This window comes from Trichomycterus rosablanca, chromosome 17 (genome assembly GCF_030014385.1).
Source record: "Trichomycterus rosablanca isolate fTriRos1 chromosome 17, fTriRos1.hap1, whole genome shotgun sequence".
Classification (NCBI taxonomy): domain Eukaryota; kingdom Metazoa; phylum Chordata; class Actinopteri; order Siluriformes; family Trichomycteridae; genus Trichomycterus; species Trichomycterus rosablanca.
In genome coordinates, this window is record NC_086004.1 from 1,789,866 (window position 1) to 1,813,484 (window position 23,619).

The 23,619-nt window shown below is 45.8% G+C and overlaps 1 protein-coding gene across 2 annotated transcripts; it reads left to right on the plus strand.

The window, feature by feature from the left end:
* Window positions 1–480: 480 nt before the first annotated feature.
* On the plus strand, window positions 481–22,618 carry tnfaip8l1 (tumor necrosis factor, alpha-induced protein 8-like 1). 2 transcript variants are annotated; one of them, XR_010015157.1, is made up of 2 exons: window positions 481–731; window positions 3,444–4,002. XR_010015157.1 is itself a non-coding variant. In XM_063013215.1 (2 exons), exon 2 carries the CDS (start codon window positions 19,367–19,369, stop codon window positions 19,925–19,927), a length of 561 nt encoding a protein of 186 aa, XP_062869285.1. In that variant the 5' UTR covers window positions 481–731; window positions 19,362–19,366; the 3' UTR covers window positions 19,928–22,618. The 2 variants fall into 2 exon arrangements, 1 of the variants encoding a protein (XP_062869285.1); XM_063013215.1 differs by lacking the exon at window positions 3,444–4,002 and adding an exon at window positions 19,362–22,618.
* The last annotated feature ends 1,001 nt before the right edge of the window (window positions 22,619–23,619 follow it).

Here is a 23,619-nt window from a genome sequence, read left to right on the forward strand (position 1 = left end):
TATCTATCTATCTATCTATCTATCTATCTATCTATCTATCTATCTATCTATCTATCTATCTATCTATCTATCTATCTATCTATCTGTCTGTCTAGCCATCTGTCTAAGATGTCTAAAATTACATTAAAGAGTTTTATTCCTGATTTAAACTTATTTCGTTACACAAAAATGGTCTTTAAATGTAGTGAATTCACTTTAAAACGAAGATGTTTAATGATTTTATTGGCTAAAAACAATTTCTCGTTTAGCTTTTCCATCGTCCTCACAGATTTGCTAATTACTGGAAACCGTAGGATCGTGGGCGGGGAATGCAGCTTTCTAACGGCAAACTCTGCGTGCTAATTGGCTACACGGCGGCCGAGTCTATGCTCTCATTGGTGGACGTCGGCATCAATCATCAGGTCACTAAGAGCCTGGAGTTTGAAACTTTTGGTTAAAGGTGGAGTCATGTAACAGAAACTGCTGTAACTGATCTACAGCGGCGCAGAGACACAACTGCTTTATTATTTACTACCATAACTAACAGCTTCACGGCTTCAGCGGCGGATTTACTCCTTCATAAGCTTCTAACACGAGGTTTAAGTCTTCTACAGAAGAGTTATGATCGTGTAGAAGAGGTTTAACATGGATCTGACTGGCTGTGGCTGTTAGATGGAGGTTTGAGAGCAGGCTGCTGTACTGCAGTGGATCACGGATCTGACGCCCTGTATCCGCTTCAAATCACACAAGAGGTACTTTTATTTTCTTTTATTTTCTTTAAATATAGTATATACACACACATCTGCATAATGTCTGCTTTTATTATTAATATAACATTCTATCTTGTGCAGTTTACAGCAGCTCAGGTACCGAGTTTACACACTTGTAAGGTGATTGAACTGTATAACAGATTTAAATTGATTTAAATTTTTCATTTGATCAAAACGTGTTTATTTTTTAAGGTTCGGATGTTATAAGTAAGTTGAGTAAAAATATATACCCACAACAGCTTTATTATTAAATTTGGACGTGTAGAAAAGACCTAAATGAACCCATATTGTTTATGGTTACATTTGGGGACTTCTCTGTGCCCAGGTAAATAGGGTTAGTTTGACTGCACCCATTTGAAATGACATTGCTAACTTACAAGGGAAGCCCAGTATGTCAAAAGGTCTAAACTTTCCCGGCTGAAGAAAGTAGTCTGGAAGTTTACATGGCAGTTTTGAAACAGGGGCTTTTTGTGCGCTGATGTAAAACTTGATTGACTGTGGACAGCCTCACTGATGTACCAGCAGCTTCTAGTTCATTTTACCATCAAGACAAATTTGCTGTTAATGAAGGATGAATGTGTTGGGACATCATCGTGATTTAGTCTATATTAGTAATTTAAGATGCATTATTTGTTCTTGTTGGTCAGATGTATAGAACAAAATGTGTACTGGAAATATCAGTTGTATATATTATATAGTATATACACCGATCAGCCATAACATTAAAACCACCTCCTTGTTTCTACACTCACTGTCCATTTTATCAGCTCCACTTACCATATAGAAGCACTTTGTAGTTCTACAATTACTAACTGTAGTCCATCTGTTTCTCTGCATACTTTGTTACCCACTTTCATGCTGTTCTTCAATGGTCAGGACCCCCACAGGACCACCACAGAGCAGGTATTATTTAGGTGGTGGATCATTCTCAGCACTGCAGTGACACTGACATGGTGGTGGTGTGTTAGTGTGTGTAAACACCTCACTGTCACTGCTGGACTGAGAATAGTCCACCAACCAAAAACATCCAGCCGACAGCGCCCGTGGGCAGCGTCCTGTGACCACTGATGAAGGTCTAGAAGATGACCGACTCAAACAGCAGCAATAGATGAGCGATCGTCTCTGACTTTACATCTACAAGGTGGACCGACTAGGTAGGAGTGTCTAATAGAGTGGACAGTGAGTGGACACGGTGTCTGATCCACTCATACCAGCACAACACACACTAACACACCACCACCATGTCAGTGTCACTGCAGTGCTGAGAATGATCCACCACCTAAATAATACCTGCTCTGTGGTGGTCCTGTGGGGGTCCTGACCATTGAAGAACAGGGTGAAAGCAGGCTACTCTCTCTATTATAGGGATTTCTTGAATTTTCATCAACCGCTTTATCCTGGTCAGGGTTGCAGCAGGTCCGGTTTCATCAGGAAACACTAGGCGCAACAAAGGAAAACCCTGGATTGGGCAACAATCCATTGCAGGGCTTTGGGCACCCTTACCCTCAGACATAGCCAGTCATGTCTGCGTAGATGCCAGGCCAGCTGATAGTATGGCTAAGATTTAAACCTAGATCTCAGTGGAGGTGGGATAACATAATAGTGCCAATTTTTATATACGTTTAGTGTACATTTAAAATAGGGTTCAGGGTCAAATCTGGTCAAAGAAAAAAGTGATTTTAAAAGTTTTATTAAAGTTATTCAACATTAATTTGAGGTCTGATTGCTGATTACAACACAGCTATCAGATATAAATGAATACACAACCTTATTATTAAACTTATTAGTTATTAATTTGGTTAAAAGTGTGTGCCATAACACTGTAGAGATGCCCTGATCAGAGACCGAGCCCTGGCATCAGGCCGATATTTAATTAAACTGACTGGATTGGTGTGGAATCAGATTTTGCCAGTATGATTAACTGCTTTATATTAATGTCAATCGACACAAGTCACCCCATTAACACAGGACACGAATCCTATTATATTTACCATCAGCTTTTAAAATGTGGACTTGGTAACTGACCTGTCAATTAAACAAGGTGTGGGCACAGGAAGTACAGTGTGTTTGGCACGTTATCTCATATATTAGAGTCTGGCTGTAGGAAACTGCTGATCCAGATGCCTCCACACACACGTCAGAGGAGGTGTGTGTCAGTCTGAAGCCCTACTTGGCCAGGGTGGTCGTGGTGCACGTGGCACGGACAAGGGTCGACCTACAGGGCATATAGGGAATCCGTCTGACCAGTATTTTAGTGGTGGACAGGAGTTAGCTGTACACATACACATGTGTTGGGATCGTCAGTTTGACTGTTTTCGGTACACGGGTTGTGCCGCCCATAGCCCGTCGGCTTGAACGGCCTGAGGCTAATTGTGTTAGCTTAGTAAGCTAACACGGCAGCGATGTAATTGCCATGTATGTAGAGTGTCTAAATAATCTGCCTAATGAGCTCCACGTCTATTTAGATCCTCTCTACTGAGGCAGCTGATCAGGAATTTCAGACAGACCCGTAGTCCGATGACTCTGAAGGTGTCGATAGGATCCCGGGTAACTCATTTACCAGTAATGGTGACGTGAGCTGATTTACTGGCCCACAAAGTGCTCCCAGAGTTCACCTGTAACCCAGGAAACACTTCTGTATACGTGTGTGTTTATCACCGAGACCGTCTCACTAACAGTCGAATGTTTTTATAGTCGGCGGGACGTGACCTTCCAGCTTACGTCTGAGATCCTGGTTCTTAAACATTCCTGCAGAACACCAGTGCAGTGAGCATCAGCTGATACGGATTTAATCCCTACAGTGACCAAGCAACCGGGCCTTGGCGGCAACCAGACGTACTCGTTTCAATCAAGAAACCGACCAAACGTCAAAGAAATGTTCTGTGTCCATCGTGTCGGTCGACGTTAGCTGCAGTGGATTGGGTTGCAAAATACAGTCGACCCTTGACTTACAAATGTAATTGGTTCTGAAGGGCTGTTCTTAAGTCAAAATGTTCGTTAGTTAAACCTATTTTTCCCATAAGAAATAATGTAAACAGAATTAATCTGTGCCAGACCTCCCAAACCCCCCTTACCCCTAACCTAACCTCTCTAATGTCTTAAATGCTCTTTTTTGTTATAAATACACGTATATTCTCCCTTAAATCTTAAATTATAGAATAGACATTCCTGTAATAAACAATAATAAACAATAATACACAGTAGTACTGTACATAAACACACATCACATTTCAGTTCAGTACGTGTGCTGTATCATACACCATAATACATTTCCTTTTTATTTCAGTAGTGTTGTATTTTGTAGGTGTAATTGCACGAAAGAAAGAATACTTTACTGAGCCGAATTCCTTCTTCTCTCTCTCTCACTGTCCCCTCTGTCTGATACACAGTGACCCCTACTGGCAGGAGTAATTATACAACAACAGATGTAATAGATTTGTTCATTTTCTCGCCACTGCGCTTCCTCTGCACCTTCTTTGAGGCCATTTTAATATTGAATTTTACAAAGTATAAAGAAAACACCGAAAAAACACCGTCAGCTGTTCGAATGTTCATTCACTATATATATATATATATATATATATATATATATATATATATATATATATATATATATATATATATATATACAGTATATTTATAGAGAGACGGTTTAAGTGAACTTGTTCGTGACGTCATGCGTTTCGCGGATTTTGATTCGTAATCCAAAATTTGTTCGTATGTTAAGTTGAAAAAGATCGTTCCTAACCCAAAATGTTCGTATGGTAAACCGTTCCTAACCCAAGGGTCCACTGTACACCATATGGTCAAAAGTATTTGGACACCTGACCATGAGAATTTGTGTTTCAATTATTAGAGATTCATTCTGTCTAATATTAAAGTAAAAGCTTATTTGATGCGTTACTGTTGATGAAAAGTGAAACCGTCAATAGAAATCAATAATTCTAAATTAAACAGCACTAGCTCAAGCTACTTTTAAAGCTGTATACTGTGTCACCTAGACTATATCGTCAAAAGTATTTGGACACCTCACCCTCACCATGAGCTTGTCGGACGTCCCAATGTAAAAACAAACAGTATTGAACAATATAGAGCGACCGCTATGTGATTTATTCTGTTAGTTTATCGGGATTTTAACGTCATGTTTTACACTTTGGTTACACTCACGACAGGAACGGTAGTTACTCATTACACAAGGTTCATCAGTTCATAAGTTTAATATCGAACACAGTTGTGGACAATTTAGTATCTGCAGTTCACCTCGCTTGCACGCGGACACTGGGAGAACATGCAAACTCCACACAGAAAAGACCCGGACCGCACCACCTGGGGATTGAACCCAGGACCTTCTTGCTGTGAGGTAACAGTGCTACCCACTTAGCCACCGTGCCGTCTGATCTATTCAGTTAGAACAACTGACGCTCTTCTGAGAAGCTTCTCACAAGATGTGGGCAAGCTGTAGCCTAGTGGTTAAGGTACTGGACTAGTAGTCAGATGGTCGCTGGTTCTAGCCCCACCACTGCCAGGTTGCAGCTGTTGGGCCCTTGAGCAAGGCCCTTAACTTTCAATTGCTTAGACTGAATACTGTATCTGTAATATAACTGGACTAGTAATCAGATGGTCGCTGGTTCATGCCCCACCACCACCAATTTGCAACTGTTGGGTCTCTGAGCAAGGCCCTCGTGTAAGTCGCTTTGGATAAAAGCGTCTGCTAAATGCTGAAAAAGTAAATGGTACTTTAAAGTACGTCTGTGTATGGGAATTTGTGCCCATTCAGTCTAAACAGCTGTTGAGCAGGACTGAGGTCAGGAGCTTTTCTTCACGTCTTTATAGAGCTGGAACAGGTGCGGACCTTCCCTAAACTGTTGCAGCAAAGTTGGAATCACACCTGTTAGCAACTGTTGTGGCTGAAACATATGAATTCAGGAATTAGAAGGGCGTCCCAATAGTTTTGGTCATATAGTTCATGTCAAATCCATCAGCAGTCCACCAGTCTACACAGACATGATTGGCTGCGTCGGAGTGTGGGTGGATGGGCAAAAGTATTGGGACGCCCCTTCTAGATATTGAATCCGTTGGTTCAGCCACATCAATTGCTAACAGCTTAGGGAAGGTCCTTTCCTGTTCCAGTCTAACTTTGCATCGGTTTAAAGAACCTCCAGCGTCCTGCACAGGTCAGCCCGGCTCAACAGCTCTGGAATGACGTGGAATATCAGTGCCCAGCCACAATTTGGGCACAAATTCCCATACACAGACATACTTCAAAGTCTCCTGAGAAGCTTCTGCTGAAAAGAGCGGCTGTATTTAGCGGACGCTGTTATCCAAAGCGACTTACAGTACTGTGGCAGTATACTAAGCAATTGAGGATTAAGGGCCTTGCTCAAGGGCCCAACAGAAACAACCTGGCAGTAGTGGGGCTTGAACCAATGACCTTTGGATTACATTTACATTTTCAGCATTTAGCAGACGCTTTTATCCAAAGCGACTTACACAATGAGCAATTGAGGGTTAAGGGCCTTGCTCAGGGACCCAACAGCGGCAACTTGGTGGTGACGGGGCTTGAACCGGCAACCTTCTGTTTACTAGTCAAGTACCTTAACCACTGAGCTATCACTGGCCCCCAGATTACTAGTCCAGTACATTAACCACTAGGCTACAACAGCCCTATAAACAAATTTACATTTTACATTTTCGGCATTTAGCAGACGCCGTTATCCCAAGCAACTTACAGTACAGTTACAGTATACAGTTTGAGCAACTCAGGGTTAAGGGCCGTGCTCGGGGGCCCAACAGCAGCAACCTGGCAGTGGTGGTGCTTGAACCAGTGACCTTCTGTTTACTAGTCCAGTACCTTAACCACTAGGCTACGGCTTCTAGCTGACTAGATCACACAGAGGTTTTCGAAATGGGAAACCCGACAAGCTCATGGTCAGGTGTCCAGATACTTTTGGCCGTGTGTAGTGTGTGGGGTTTTGATTGTGTGGTCAGATGGATCATCTCCATCTGGCAGTCACAAAACAGCCATTCAGCGTGTTATTACAGAGCCCGGCGACCGCGAGAGAAAGCTCGGCCCGCAGCCAAATTAGGGCTGTAATCTCAGCCGAACGACTCTGAAGAGAGAATTTGCTTTTTTTTTGCAGAACACGAGCGAGTACACACACACACACACACACACACACACACACACACACACACACACACACACACAGCTACTTTTGTGCAACAGCGGAGTGCACAGGAAACGTTCCCGCCTGTGGTCTGCGCCGTAGCGTTCGGCCCGACAGTCGCCCTGTGTGCACGCCTCACGTGATCCCCAGCACGGGTCTGATTAGGACCGTGTGATTTCCAGCGGGAGGTCACCGTTAATTACCCACGGCTAATCACGCACCCCCCTGCCCGAGCGCCCGCGATTCGGGATGGTTCCTTATACGTTATTTACTCCCGGCTGGTTCTGTGGCGGCTCTGAATTATTCGGCGTGTCGCAGGATCCTGGAGATCCACGTGGAACTGATGAAAACGGGTAGCTGCCGGTGTCTGAGACCCTGTCCATACTAATACGGAGTGTTTTTATTGTTTACCTCTACCTTTTAAGATGCCATTAAGATAGCGGTGCTAGTAATCAGAAGGTTGCCGGTTTAATTTTACAGCTGGGCCCTTGAGCGCGGCCCTTAACCCTCAGTTGCTTGACTTGTATTCGGTCACTTTAAAATGCGTTGGATGAACACTGACCAGAATATAGTGGTGGTAAGCCATAGCTTAGTGGTTAAGGAACAGGACTAGTAATCAGAAGGTCGCTGGTTCAAGCCCTACCACTGCCAGGTTGCCACTGTTGGGCCCTTGAGCAAGGCCCTTAACCCTCAGTTGCTTGACTTGTATTTGGTCACAACTGTAAAATGCTTTGGATGAACACTGACCAGGACATAGTGGTGGTAAGCTGTAGCCTATTGGTTAAGGAACAGGACTGGTAATCAGCAGGTTGCTGGTTTCCCACCACCCAGGTTGCCACTGTTGGGCCCTTGAGCGCGGCCCTTTACCCTCAATTGCTCAGACTTTGTACTGTAACAGTAATGTAAGCTGCTACTATTATTTAAGCTCAATATCAGTGTAATGTGTAAATATTTGATTAACTGAATCAGAAGGTTGCCGGTTTAATTTTACAGCTGGGCCCTTGAGCAAGGCCCTTAACCCTCAATTGCTTGACTTGTATTCAGTCACTGGTATAAAATTTAGCCTAGTGGTTAAGGAACAGGACTAGTAATCAGGGGGTCGCTGGTTCAAGCCTCACTACCCAGGTTGCCATTGCTGGGCCCTTGAGCAAGGCCCTTAACCCTCAATTGCTCAGACTTTGTACTGTAACAGTAATGTAAGCTGCTATTTATTTATATAAATAATTATAAACTATTATTTAAGCTCAATATCGGTGTAATGTGTGATTACTTGACGTTACTCACAGTTATAAATGATCTCCAGATACCTTTAGGTGCTCCTCACCTCACCTCACATCAGATCATTCGCACCTCACACCCATGAAATCTCACATCAGACCAGATCTGCCGCGCGCGTGCTGCTCGTCTGCAGCTCACCACGTCTGGAATGGAGCCGGCAGGGCAGGAAGTGGGTGGAAGTGGGTTTCAGGTGCATCTAATTAGCCACGCCCTTCCTCACCTGAAACGATCAAGCTCCTCAGAACGAGCCGTGTGGACCTGAACGTTCCTCGAGAGCTCCTCAATCTGTGCGGTCTCCAAACAGCAGAACGGAGTCTGAACTAAACATGGAGAGTGTGATTTTATTTCTGCAGGAAGGTGAGCTGAGGTTCAAACACACGACTGGGTTCCTGTAGAGCTGCACAGTTTGTAATTGTTTGCTTTTGATTCTCTACGTTAGCCAAAGTTTTGCTCCTTGTTAGCTCAGATTCTTTAGATCTTAAGCTCCTTATCCATACTATATATTATTTTAAGTGCATTCAGTGGAGGTTTATCTCACTTTGTTGACTTTTACTATTCGAAAGATTTGATTTGATTTGATTATTATTGGTTGTTTATTGGGTACAATATTAAAGTAAAAGCTTTTTTGATGTAACTGTTGATGGAAAATTATACAGTCAATAATAACCAATAGATCTGAATAAAACAGCCTCTCATGGCAAAGTGTAAAGCTCCTTGTGTCTACACTCACTGTCCATTTTATCAGCTCCACTTACCATATACAAGCACTTTGTAGTTCTACAATTACTGACTGTAGTTCATCTGTTTCTCTGCATGCTTTGTTACCCCCTTTCACCCTGTTCTTCAATGGTCAGGACCCCCACAGAGCAGGTATTATTTAGGTGGTGGATGATTCTCAGCACTGCAGTGACACTGACATGGTGGTGGTGTGTTAGTGTGTGTTGTGCTGGTATGAGTGGATCAGACACAGCAGCGCTGCTGGAGTTTTTAAACACCTCACTGTCACTGCTGGACTGAGAATCGTCCACCAACCAAAAACATCCAGCCGACAGCGCCCCGTGGGCAGCATCCTGTGACCGCTGATGAAGGTCTAGAACGGGTATTCAACTAAAATTTAAAGAGGTCCAGTTAGAGAAAATTTCTTAAAGCAAAGGTCCGGAATGTTTAACTATATATATATAACTATATATTTAATGTTTAACTATATATATATATATATATATATATATATATATAAATATATATATATATATATATATATATATATACAGTGTATCACAAAAGTGAGTACACCCCTCACATTTCTGCAGATATTTAAGTATATCTTTTCATGGGACAACACTGACAAAATGACACTTTGACACAATGAAAAGTAGTCTGTGTGCAGCTTATATAACAGTGTAAATTTATTCTTCCCTCAAAAAAACTCAATATACAGCCATTAATGTCTAAACCACCGGCAACAAAAGTGAGTACACCCCTTAGTGAAAGTTCCTGAAGTGTCAATATTTTGTGTGGCCACCATTATTTCCCAGAACTGCCTTAACTCTCCTGGGCATGGAGTTTACCAGAGCTTCACAGGTTGCCACTGGAATGCTTTTCCACTCCTCCATGACGACATCACGGAGCTGGCGGATATTCGAGACTTTGCGCTCCTCCACCTTCCGCTTGAGGATGCCCCAAAGATGTTCTATTGGGTTTAGGTCTGGAGACATGCTTGGCCAGTCCATCACCTTTACCCTCAGCCTCTTCAATAAAGCAGTGGTCGTCTTAGAGGTGTGTTTGGGGTCATTATCATGCTGGAACACTGCCCTGCGACCCAGTTTCCGGAGGGAGGGGATCATGCTCTGCTTCAGTATTTCACAGTACATATTGGAGTTCATGTGTCTTTCAATGAAATGTAACTCCCCAACACCTGCTGCACTCATGCAGCCCCAGACCATGGCATTCCCACCACCATGCTTGACTGTAGGCATGACACACTTATCTTTGTACTCCTCACCTGATTGCCGCCACACATGCTTGAGACCATCTGAACAAAACAAATTAATCTTGGTCTCATCAGACCATAGGACATGGTTCCAGTAATCCATGTCCTTTGTTGACATGTCTTCAGCAAACTGTTTGCGGGCTTTCTTGTGTAGAGACTTCAGAAGAGGCTTCCTTCTGGGGTGACAGCCATGCAGACCAATTTGATGTAGTGTGCGGCGTATGGTCTGAGCACTGACAGGCTGACCCCCCACCTTTTCAATCTCTGCAGCAATGCTGACAGCACTCCTGCGCCTATCTTTCAAAGACAGCAGTTGGATGTGACGCTGAGCACGTGCACTCAGCTTCTTTGGACGACCAACTCGAGGTCTGTTCTGAGTGGACCCTGCTCTTTTAAAACGCTGGATAATCTTGGCCACTGTGCTGCAGCCCAGTTTCAGGGTGTTGGCAATCTTCTTGTAGCCTTGGCCATCTTCATGTAGCGCAACAATTCGTCTTTTAGGATCCTCAGAGAGTTCTTTGCCATGAGGTGCCATGTTGGAACTTTCATGACCAGTATGAGAGAGTGTGAGAGCTGTACTACTAAATTGAACACACCTGCTCCCTATGCACACCTGAGACCTAGTAACACTAACAAATCACATGACATTTTGGAGGGAAAATGACAAGCAGTGCTCAATTTGGACATTTAGGGGTGTAGTCTCTTAGGGGTGTACTCACTTTTGTTGCCGGTGGTTTAGACATTAATGGCTGTATATTGAGTTATTTTGAGGGAAGAATAAATTTACACTGTTATATAAGCTGCACACAGACTACTTTTCATTGTGTCAAAGTGTCATTTTGTCAGTGTTGTCCCATGAAAAGATATACTTAAATATCTGCAGAAATGTGAGGGGTGTACTCACTTTTGTGATACACTGTATATATATATACACACACACGTGTATATATATATATATATATATATATATAACATATATATTGATATATATATAACATATATATTGATATATATTATATATAAATAGCCTAGTAGTTGTATCAACATCTGCATGTAATCAATAACTGACTGTCAAATCAGATGTCTGTTTGTTTATTAGGATTTTAACGTCGTGTTTTACACTTTGGTTACATCATGACAGGAACGGTAGTTACTCATCACACAAGACTCATCAGGTCACAAGTTCATATCGAATACAGTCATGGACAATTTAGTGTCTCCAGTTCACCTCACTTGCACGTCTTTGGACTGTGGGAGGAAACCGGAGCACCTGGAATAAACCCATGCGAACACGGGGAGAACATGCAAACTCCACACAGAGAGGACCCGGGCCGCCCCACCTTATCAAACCTTTCTCTTATCAAATTAAGAGAAAATAAAAATAAATTGTGCTCCAGTGGGAAGTAAGAACAGAAATGAGTCTCTCCATCACGGATTAAATGCTGTATTTTTGCTGTACACGTTTCTTTTTTGGAGAGCGCTATTTGTCTCCTGTCTCACTCGTCTTTTTCTCAACTTTCTCCTGCACAGTCGTCTGTATCTCTCCCTTCGTTTGTTCTACGTTCGCTATCTTTTTTTCTTTCCACCGTCTTTCCACATGTAACTCGCCTCTAACTCTCTCTCATCTGTCTGCACTGTAGAGTCGCAGTGTTTACCGGCTGGAATGCACAGACTTGATTGGCTGAGTGGTGTCACGTGATTGGTCTGTGCGTTTCCTCATCCGCTAAACCGCTACCGTAAAGACTACAAAAGCTGCGCCGGTTAAAATAGAAGTGCTCTGTCAGGTTTCAAATAATAACTTTCTGTTTTGGCTGTAGGTCCGGGTCCGTATGGGACAGCTTCTGGGTCCGGATCCGGACCGCGGTCCGCCTGTTAGTGACCTCTGGTCTAGAAGATGACCGACTCAAACAGCAGCAATAGATGAGCGATCGTCTCTGACTTTACATCTACAAGGTGGACCAACTAGGTAGGAGTGTCTAATAGAGTGGACAGTGAGTGGACACGGTATTTAAAAACTCCAGCAGCGCTGCTGTGTCTGATCCACTCATACCAGCACAACACACACTAACACACCACCACCATGTCGGTGTCACTGCAGTGCTGAGAATGATCCACCACCTAAATAATACCTGCTCTGTGGTGGTCCTGTGGGCGTCCTGACCATTGTAGACCGGGGTGAAAGCAGGCTGAAAAGGCATGCAGAGAAACCGATGGACTACAGTTAGTAATTGTAGAACTACAAAGTGCTTCTATATGGTAAGTGGAGCTGATAACATGGACAGTGAGTGTAGAAACAAGGAGGTGGTTTTAATGTTATGGCTGATCGGTGTATGCGGTCAAAGGTGTTTGGACGCCTGACCATGAGCTTGCTGAACATCCAATTTCAAAAACAGAAAAGGACCTTCCCTAAACTGTTGCTGTACAGTATCATTCATTTATTACACCGGTAAGCAGTTTAGAACACAGGTTGTTTGGAAGCTGGGGTATTTCGTGCCTGGAGCAGACATGGCTAAGGGCCTTGCTCAAGGGCCCAACAATGGAGGCATGACAAAAGTGGGATTTGAACTCGCAACCTTTCGATTGATAGCCCAAAGCTCTACCTACTAGGCTAAATACGTTTGTCCATGTAGTCTGTGTTCCAGAAGCTTGTTATAAAGAAGTGCACGTTCCAGTCATTGTCACAGAAACGGGACTGTTGTGGCGGAAACATTCCAATCCCAGCGTCACCCTCGTGTCCTTTATTATAAGTGTGTGTAAACTTCTGCCTCTGTTGGACGTGTCTGTGTGTAGAAGTCGTAGCAGAAGTGCTTCTCCTCCACCGCCCGTGTTTAATAGGTTCATTTGTGGTGTGAAATTGCTTCTTCGTGCCGTTTTATCAGAACACTCGTTACGTGGGGATTTTCGGCTCGGTGCCGTCGTCCCGGCCGTTATTCCCCCGGCGCTACTTACGTTTATGGAGGTTTTTCTTCACGCTCATGTAAAATCCCACCACAAATTACAGAGCTCCTGACGGCTGCCCGCTGCCCGGTCGTTCCCTGGACCGGCTTCAAAACCATCTTCTGCTACCACAGTTGGCAGCATGAATCCTTCAGCAAGTGTGTTTCTGGCTGAGTTTCACCTCCGCGTTCCAGTCTGGCTAAAGATCTTCTGGAGACTCAGTTTTCTGTCTCTGGGTTCATTTAGAGCTCTGGACAGTGCTGGGATCTCATTCGTTTCCTGGCTGATGTTAGTAAAAGGTAATGTAGATGTGTGCAGTGGAACATAAAACCGAGCACAGGGAAAGGGCCTTCCCTAAACTAATGCTGCAAAGTTGGAGGCACAGAATCAGTTTCCTTTATTTTGTATAATTGATTTATTACACCTGTTGGCAACTATTGTGGTTGAAACCCAAACAGAAAAATCTTTGTTCATACACCGATCAGCCATAACATTAAAACCACCTCCTTGTTTCTACACTCACTGTCCATTTTATCAGCTCCACTTACCATATAGAAGCACTTTGTAGTTCTACAATTACTGACTGTAGTCCATCTGTTTCTCTACATGCTTTGTTACCCACTTTTATGCCACCACAGAGCAGGTATTATTTGGGTGCTGGATCGTTCTCAGCACTGCAGTGACACTGACATGGTGGTGGTGTGTTCGTGTGTGTTGTGCTGGTATGAGTGGATAAGACACAGCAGCGCTGCTGGAGTTTTTAAACACCTCACTGTCACTGCTGGACTGAGAATCGTCCACCAACCAAAAACATCCAGCCAACAGCGCCCCGTGGGCAGCGTCCTGTGACCGCTGATGAAAATTAGAGATCGTCTCTGACTTTACATCTACAAGGTGGACCAACTAGGTAGGAGCGTCTAATACCGTGTCCACTCACTGTCCACTCTATTAACCATGTCAGTGTCACTGCAGTGCTGAGAATGATCCACCACCTAAATAATACCTGCTCTGTGGGGGTCCTGACCACTGAAGAACAGCATGAAAGGAGGTAACAAAGCATGTAGAGAAACAGATGGACTACAGTTAGTAATTGTAGAACTTCAAAGTGCGTCTTTATGGTAAGTGGAGCTGATAAAATGGACAGTGAGTGAATAAACAAGGAGGTGGTTTTAATGTTATGGCTGATCATTGTATAGTGTGTAAGTTGGATATGTTGAGGCTCCTTGGTGGCAAAATCTAAATAAAGCACAATCCCAGTCCTCCTCATGGTGAGGAACGAACGCCCACCCAGACTGACGGCGACTGTTTTACGAGGCGGTGACACTGGTGTCATTTCATTTCGTGAGGACCGGGATTGATATTGATTAGCTCTGCACTCGTGACATCCTGCCAGACAGAAAGCACGCCGGTGCAGATTCCATCTCGCCCTCGTAGATCTCCCGAACGTCTCCGCGCCGCAAAGCCGAGAGGCTCTGACGTCCCGGCGTTCTTTCATCAGGGCTGGATTCTGTCTGGTTAGCTCGGGGCTACGCGGCGTGTGAAGCTGAAGTCCTGACGGTCACGTGAGCCGTCACGAGCCCGAGCTCTAACTGCAGGCTGTAAAACCTCTTTCTTCTCAACAACGTCTATTGTGAGGTCTTGTTTACATTGAGGGCGAGGGCGCGAGCGTCCCGTGTTGCATTACGAGATGCCGCCGTGACGCTATGCGGCCGAATGTATCCGGACAAACCCGTGGCCGCTGGGTGGAAGCAGTTTGGAAAACGTTCTGTCCTGTTCCAGCGAGGTCCTCAGATGTGGTTTGATAGGTTTGTTGTGGAGTAACCATGAGGTACGACCTGCACAGGTCAGAAAACTGACCTCGACCTCACAGAACGATGCTGGGGTGTGAGCTCTGACCTCACAATCCTCAAAGCCAGAAAAGCTTTTTTAGAAAATTGACCATGGTTAGGAATGGGATGTCCACCAAGCTCATGGTCAGCTGTCCACATACTATTGACAAGTCAGCCAAACGGTAGTGCCGGGGACGTCTTTGTTCTGGTTCCCAAATTTCTACCCCAATCTTCAGATCATTGGTGTGCATGGGAACCCCCTCGGTGATGTCCACCCTGAGCTGGAACTCTGTGGGAACGTCTTCAGGATGTACCGATGGTTTTTACTGTCGACTGGACGTTCAGAGTAAACATCTGCTCCACCGATTCAGATGACTGTTGTTTGGGGAGAACTCAGATCCCTGATCCGCCTCCCGCCCTCACTTCCTGTGTTTACTGGTTACTCTTACTGTTCCAGTTTCACGTGATGTTCTGCCTGGTGAAGAACGCTGGTTTGCTAAATCCTGTGATGTTTGGGCGGCTTACAGTTGCTAGTGCTGTTAAGCTACTCAATCAGGTTAAGGTACTGGACTAGTAATCAGAAGGTTGCCGGTTCAAGCCTCACCTCTGCCAGGTTGCCACTGTTGGGCCCTTGAGCAAGGCCCGTAACTATCAATTGCTTAAATTGTATACTGTCACAAAACTGTAAGTCGCTTTGGATAAAAGTGTCTGCTAAATGCCGAAAATGTAAAAATGTAAATCTGTCAGTGTGTCAGTATGAAGCCTGTCGGTCAGTCGGTGTGTCAGTATGAAGCCTGTCGGTCAGTCGGTGTGTCAGTATGAAGCCTGTCGGTCAGTCAGTGTGTCGGTATGAAGCCTGTCGGTCAGTCAGTGTGTCGGTATGAAGCCTGTCGGTCAGTCAGTGTGTCAGTATGAAGCCTGTCGGTCAGTCGGTGTGTCAGTATGAAGCCTGTCGGTCAGTCGGTGTGTCAGTATGAAGCCTGTCGGTCAGTCGGTGTGTCAGTATGAAGCCTGTCGGTCAGTCGGTGTGTCAGTATGAAGCCTGTCGGTCAGTCGGTGTGTCAGTATGAAGCCTGTCGGTCAGTCGGTGTGTCAGTATGAAGCCTGTCGGTCAGTCAGTGTGTCAGTATGAAGCCTGTCGGTCAGTCGGTGTGTCAGTATGAAGCCTGTCGGTCAGTCAGTGTGTCAGTATGAAGCCTGTCGGTCAGTCAGTGTGTCGGTATGAAGCCTGTCGGTCAGTCAGTGTGTCAGTATGAAGCCTGTCGGTCAGTCGGTGTGTCAGTATGAAGCCTGTCGGTCAGTCGGTGTGTCAGTATGAAGCCTGTCGGTCAGTCGGTGTGTCAGTATGAAGCCTGTCGGTCAGTCAGTGTGTCGGTATGAAGCCTGTCGGTCAGTCAGTGTGTCAGTATAAAGTTGGTAGATCAGTGTGTCACTATGCAGCATGTCGCTCGGTCTGTATAAAGCCTGTCGGTCGGTCAGTGTGTCAGTATGAAGTCGGTTGGTCAGTCGGTGTGTCAGTAAGAAGCCTGACGGACAGTCAGTGTGTCAGTATAAAGTTGGGGTCAATCTGTGTGTCACTATGCAGCATGTCGCTCGGTCAGTGTGTCAGTATGAATCCTGACGGTCGGTCAGTGTGTCAGTTTGAAGACGTCTGTGTGTCGGTATGAAGCCTTTCGGTCAGTCGGTGTGTCAGTATGAAGCCTTTCGGTCAGTCGGTGTGTCCGTATGAAGCCTGTTGGTGTGTCAGTATGAAGCCTTTCGGTCAGTCGGTGTGTCAGTATGAAGCCTTTCGGTCAGTCGGTGTGTCAGTATGAAGCCTGTTGGTGTGTCAGTATGAAGCTGGTCGGTCAGTCGGTGTGGCAGTATCAGGCCGGACGGTCAGTCAGTGAAGCTGGTCAGTCAGTCTGTGTGTCAGTATGAAGTCAGTCTGTGGCAGTATTAAGCCAGTCGGTCAGTCAATAAAGCTGGTCAGTCCGTTGGTGTGTCGGTATGAAGCCGGTCGATGTATCAGTCGTTTTTAAACAGATGACTGACAGTCAGCAGAAAACCATTAATTTTTTCGTGATGGTGCAGCTTTAGGTTTTAGTAACGAGGTACTATAACCTACAACCGTAACATAACGAGGTCAGCGGAGTCCGACCTTCACGTTGGAGCATCAGGTGAAACACACCGGACAGTGGGCGTGTCCACGTTTCAGCTAACACGTGATTCACCTGCGCGCCCATTGTTTATTCGGCTGATTGTGTGTGCGCGCGGTAAAGACAGGTGTGTGTGGTACAGTGGGAGTTATGGTTTGTTTGATGTTGCTATGGCAACTTCTGAGTATTCTGAGTAGTGTGGTGAAGGAGGTGCGTGTGTGTGTGTGTGTGTGTGTGTGTGTGCACGGGCGCTCAGGTTTTTCCCACATTTATCAAGTGAACCTGAATATACAGTACGTGTCCAAAAGTATGTGGACATCTGACCCCTGCAACAGTCTCTACTTCTTTGGGAAGGCTTTCCACAAGAATGTGGAGTATGCCTGTGGGAATTTGTACCTATTTTGTAAAAGAAAATGGCACCGATGTTGAATAAGAAGGCCTGACTCACGGGTGACTTTCCGAAACATCCCAATGGTGTTCACTCTGAACCAGGTCTTGCTGACCTGGAGGTTCAGGGGTGCAGTCAAGGCTGAAACAAGAATGGGCCTTCCCCAAACTGTTAGCTCAAGGTTGGAAGCATATTTTATTTGTTTATAAATGTGAGTGTGTGGGTGTGAAGCGCCTGGATTCAGTCATTCGAAGGGATTTCCACACACACACACACACACTTTTCCCGACAGTGCCGCTTATCAAGATCTTCCATGTAAATATCACAAACTCCAAAGCAGCTCAGAGAGGGACTGTAGCGCCGAAATCTGACTCGCCCCTCGATATTCGACACCCTCGGCCGCGCAGGCGTCCTGACGAGCACCACGGCGGTGTCGAATTACAGTCAGTCTCAGTGTTTTATACATAATGAGCAGGGAAACGAGAATCTATTACAATAATTTCAACTGTAACTGAAGGGAGGACGGCGCATTTAAATCATCAACAGGGAAACTTATGTACATTCGGTCATGTCTTTGATGTCTGACCATATAAAAGTCCAGAGGACCTGAGGGGTGATTTTAGTGATACAGGTGGGTGGGACATTATGGTCGGTCGGTCGGTGTGTCGGTATGAAGACGGTCGGTCAGTCGGTGTGTCTGTATGAAGACGGTCGGTCAGTCGGTGTGTCTGTATGAAGACGGTCGGTCAGTCGGTGTGTCTGTATGAAGACGGTCGGTCAGTCGGTGTGTCTGTATGAAGACGGTCGGTCAGTCGGTGTGTCTGTATGAAGACGGTCGGTCAGTCGGTGTGTCTGTATGAAGACGGTCGGTCAGTCGGTGTGTCAGTATGAAGACGGTCGGTCAGTCGGTGTGTCTGTATGAAGACGGTCGGTCAGTCGGTGTGTCAGTATGAAGACGGTCGGTCAGTCGGTGTGTGTATGAAGACGGTCGGTGTGTCTGTATGAAGACGGTCGGTCAGTCGGTGTGTCAGTATGAAGACGGTCGGTCAGTCGGTGTGTCAGTATGAAGACGGTCGGTCAGTCTGTGTTTCAGTATGAAGATGGTCAGTCGGTCGGTATGTCTGTACGAAGCTGGCTGGTCGGTCAGTCGGTGTGTCTGTATAAAGACGGTTGGTCAGTCGGTGTGTCTGTATGAAGATGGTCAGTCGGTTGGTGTGTCTGTATGAAGCTGGTTGGTCGGTCGGTGTGTCAGTATGAAGCTGGTCAGTCTGTGTTTCAGTATGATGATGGTCAGTCAGTCGGTGTGTCTGTATGAAGCTGGTCAGTCTGTGTGTCAGTATGAAGCCGGTCAGTCGGTTGCTGTGTCTATATGAAGCCGGTCGGTCGGTCGGTGTGTCAGTATGAAGCCGGTCGGTCTGTCGGTGTGTCAGTATGAAGCCGGTCGGTCGGTCGGTGTGTTAGTATGAAGTCGGTCGGTTGGTCAGTGTGTCAGTATGATGCTGGTCAGTCAGTCGGTGTGTCTGTATGAGGTCGGTCTGTGTGTCAGTATGAAGCTGGTCAGTTGGTCGGTGTGTCAGTATGAAGTCGGTCATTGGACTTGAGACAGACCCAGTGTGTGAGTGTGTGAGTGTGTGAGTGTGTGAGTGTGTGTGTGTGTGTGTGTGTGTGTGTGTGTGTGTGTGTGTGTGTGTGTGAGTGTGTGTGAGTGTGAGGACATCTTGCCTTGTTTTGTCCTGACCATGAAGTGTACCTTGTGGACACTTGTAGACCCACAAAAAATTTCCAATTAATTTGGATAGAGACAGGTCGACCTTTAAAACCCTAATAAATAAATAAGAACATAAATCCTAATTCTCTCTCTCCTCCCCTCGTGATTTGTTTGCAGAGAACATGGACTCGTTCAGCACCAAGAACCTGGCCCTGCAGGCGCAGAAGAAGCTCATGAGCAAGATGGCGACCAAGTCTGTGGCCAGCCTGTTCATCGACGACACGAGCAGCGAGGTGCTGGACGAGCTGTACCGCGTCACCAAGGAGTACACGCGCAACCGCAAGGAGGCCCAGAAGATCATCAAGAACCTCATCAAGATGGTGGTCAAGCTGGGCGTGCTCTACCGCAACGGGCAGTTCAGCGCCGACGAGCTGCTGATCATCGAGCGCTTCCGCAAGAAGGTCCACACGCTGGCCATGACGGCCGTCAGCTTCCACCAGATCGACTTCACCTTCGACCGGCGCGTCATGAGCGGCCTGCTGAACGACTGCCGCGAGCTGCTGCACCAGGCCATCCAGCGGCACCTGACGGCCAAGTCGCACGCCCGCGTCAACCACGTCTTCAACCACTTCTCCGACTGCGACTTCCTGGCCGAGCTGTACGGCCCGTCCGAGGCGTACCGCGCCCACCTCCAGAGGATCTGCGACGGCGTGAACAAGATGCTGGACGAGGGCGACCTTTGACACCCCCTGTTCCCCTAAATATTGACCTGAGGCGCTTATACGGTGGTGTTTATTTTATATGTGGACTTTTTTTTGGCCTTGTGTCTGTGTTCTTGTTCGGCCGTGTCCACCTTAGAGTCCACTAAGAACTCGTGGGGCTTCTACGGGGTGGGCCGGGCCGGACAGCTGTGGACTTTCCAGTTACGAGGGGCACCACCCTTGTTTTTAAGTAACAAAATCGAGCATTTCAAGCCCTCTGATCATCTCCGACCGGGGATTGAGATTTGTAATCCACCGTGGTTTGTTTTGACTCTGGAAACACGATTCCAGCTTTAATCCCGACCCTCAGAGCTCGTACACGATCGCTCACGATCCCTCGGCGCAAACATTCCAGCCTGTTAAAGCTTCAATACCCGCGTGAGTCACGCGAGGGCGAGGAAGGAGGACCGAACGGAGCCGCACGTGTACAAGAAACCGGTTTGTGAAGTCCGGAACGGTCGCTAGTCCTCGGTTTTATAGGTTTGCGCTGTATTCGATGCAGTTCCTGGCAGGAATGAAGAAAATATGAACATTATTCATGTTTTATATTTGTAATCACTGAGCCTTTATTGGGGTTTTTTTTGTTTGTTTTTTTGTATGTAATACGTCCTCCTCGAGCGCTTCCCTGACCCGATAACTGATTTGTGTCTGTTATGCTGCCCAGTGCTTCTATTTCGGTTTCATTCAGTCCTACTGTACGTGAAGCAGCTACCAAAGATCTCGGGCAGATCAGATCTCGCTCTATTTTTAATGCAGGGAGATAAAACGGTGTAAAACGGCGACGTTGCTGATCTGGAGGATCAGACTGAGCACTCGGTATCTACTCTAATGTAAGAATTTGATTCCAAACTTTATAAACTGTGTACTGTGGATATTTTATTGATTCTACGTCCACGTTGCTCTTCTACTCTGAATATGAAACACTTCCTACACATTTATAAACATCCACATTCACACAAAGTTCCTTTTTGTTTCCCGTTCACTAATTTTAACCCAGAAGTGTAGCGATATTGTATAATTATATAATTTATATTGTATTAAAGTGCCCAACCAAGCCAGAAGCACCACTGAGAAGCTTGTGCACAAACCTTCCTAAAGAGCGCCCCCTTAGGCTGGATTCTACCTACTCGCTGCTTTAAGCGCTACCGTTCACCCTGTACTTGTGGATTTGGTCGTCTTCTGCTTCGAAAGCAGCCACATCACATCTGGGGTCCTGATTTTACATCACAGTCTGTGTTTTACTTACAAACCCGGGGATGGCTTGGTGGGGTAGCACTGTCACCGGGTCCTTTCTGTGTGGAGTTTGCACGTTCTCCCGATGTCCCTGTGGATTGAGTTTCCTCCGGGAGCTCCGGTTTTCCTCCCACAGTCCAAAAACATGCACATTATGACCGGTCGTGTCATAAATGGAACAAAAGTGTAAAACGTGACGTTAAAATGCTAATAAACAAACAAACGAATTTACGAACAGGGAGGGCGAAGGTAACCAAGCCCGAAATCCATCCGTTCATTTAAGAATCAGACGAGCCTCCGAGTTTTGTCAACACGTCAGACTTTAGTGAATCTAAAATTTGGCTTAACGTGGCGGTAACGAAGCCCCGTTACAAACATAAACACCCTAAGATAAACATTATAAAGTGTGAAAGTCAGAAGCTTGCATCTCGCTTTCCAGATGACGTTATTGCAGTCGCACCTTCTAATTGAGAACTCTTGTTGAGAGAGGTGCAGAGGTTAATATAATTCCTCCTCCTTGCACATTGGGAGTTGGGGGCTGATTGGTGCTGCTCTTTGGGTGGGTGGGATGGCGTTTTCGTCCTCCTCGACCATTAGGCAGTGCCAGTCATCCTCAGGCATCTAAAAGCCCGTGCCATCAGAAACGGGCTGGACGCTGCTCTTCCTGGTGTGATGATTTTCTTAACAACATTGCCTGGCCTACAGCTTGTCTTGGAGGAAGCACGTGCTAGCCAAATCTCCCGGATCCTTCTGTTAGCAGGGGGGCAGACCCAAAAAGCGGGTCTATGTAAAGCGTTTAAATAAGGGAGAGAATGATTAAAGGTTTATACACTATATGGACAAAAGTATTGGGACACCCTTTCTAATTTTTTCAATTCATGTGTTTATATGATTGCAATTTTGCAGCAACAGTTTAGGGAAGGCTCTTTCCCGTGCCCCTGTGCTCTATAAAACAAGAAAAGCTCAATCTAAAGAAACGCCAGCGTCCTGCACAGGCTCAACAGCTCTGAGATGAACCGGAACATCAACTGACATCAGTGCCCAGACATACATATGCTGTCGTCTTTTCGCTGAATGGGCACAAATTCCCACACAAGTTTCAAAGTCTCATTAGAAGCCTCTTCAGAAGAGCGGTGGTGGTTCTAGCTGAAAAGGTCACACAGAGGTCGGGCGTCCGAATACTTTTGACCCTATAGCGTGTGCTCGATTTTTGACCGTTTTTATTAAAATAAATGGACGCTGAGATTTTCTCAGGTTAAAACCCGCCGACGCTCAGAGCTCTGATTCAAACGCACCCGAAGACCTCAGCCGATGGGAGGACCGTCGGTCAGCATCCCGATTCGACTCTTTTTTTGTGTGTGTGTTGTCCAGTGTGCCTTCACTTCACATCTGTTGTATATAAATACAGTCTATATAAAGGAAACCTTGTTTTTAATCCAACCCTCGTGGACGTCTTTTATTTTTTCCTCTTAAAGAGTCTTAATGAGGTTTAAATAGGGTTTTTAGGCCTGGATTAATCCGTTAATCCCTGAACTGTGTTGTAATTTACTCCGTCAAATTGGGTCAGTTTGCATCGTAAAGTTCCTCATACGGTCACAAACTAGAGAGAGATGTGATCTGATTACCTGCTTATGTTTGGGTCCCTGCTTCTGTTTAATTGAATTTAGCTGCCGTTCAAACTCTAGGAAAAAAAATGGTGTGCTAGCAGAATATCCCGTTGTGCCGCCTTGGCGCTTTAGCGGGCGTGTTCTTTTGGAAGGGAGCTGACCGTGGAGCCGCCAGGAAGGCCAGAGAGGAGGTTTATGGATGCAGGGCAACTGAAAGACGATCGTTTATGATCTTATTTAAGATTTTTATGCGTGTACACAATACAGTGTCCTGTAGCTGCCTATCAGTGTTGCGATTGTCGGGTGCCCAGGTGGCGCAGCAGGATATTCTGCCATCTAGCGGGCACAATTGGCAGTGCCTGCAGCAGACAGTAATTGGCCACCGTGTCTGCTGAGTGGGAAAATGACTGGACTAAGTGGGTGGGGTCTTCAAACTTAGACGACGATCTGATCCAGAATCCTGGTCATTTTGGCAGTGGTAGCTTAGCAGTTAAAGTACAGGACTAGTAACTGGAGGGCCACTGGTTTAAGCCCCACATCTGCCAGGTTGCCACTGTTGGGCCCTTGCACAAGGCCCTTAACCCTCAATTGCTTGGAATATATACGGTCACAATTGTAAGTCACTTTGGATAAAAGCGTCTGCTAAATGCTAAACATGTAAATGTGATCTTCCTCAGTCAAGGATGTGCCATGTTCGAGAATCCATCGACAGACCGACCCGGATTCTATAGCGGAAGGTTATGAAACTACCTGCATTTTCAGTCGTTTATTATTATTCCCAGCATGGTGCTGAGATCGCCGGGGTACCATCCTCGCCTCTCCTCTCCTCTCCTC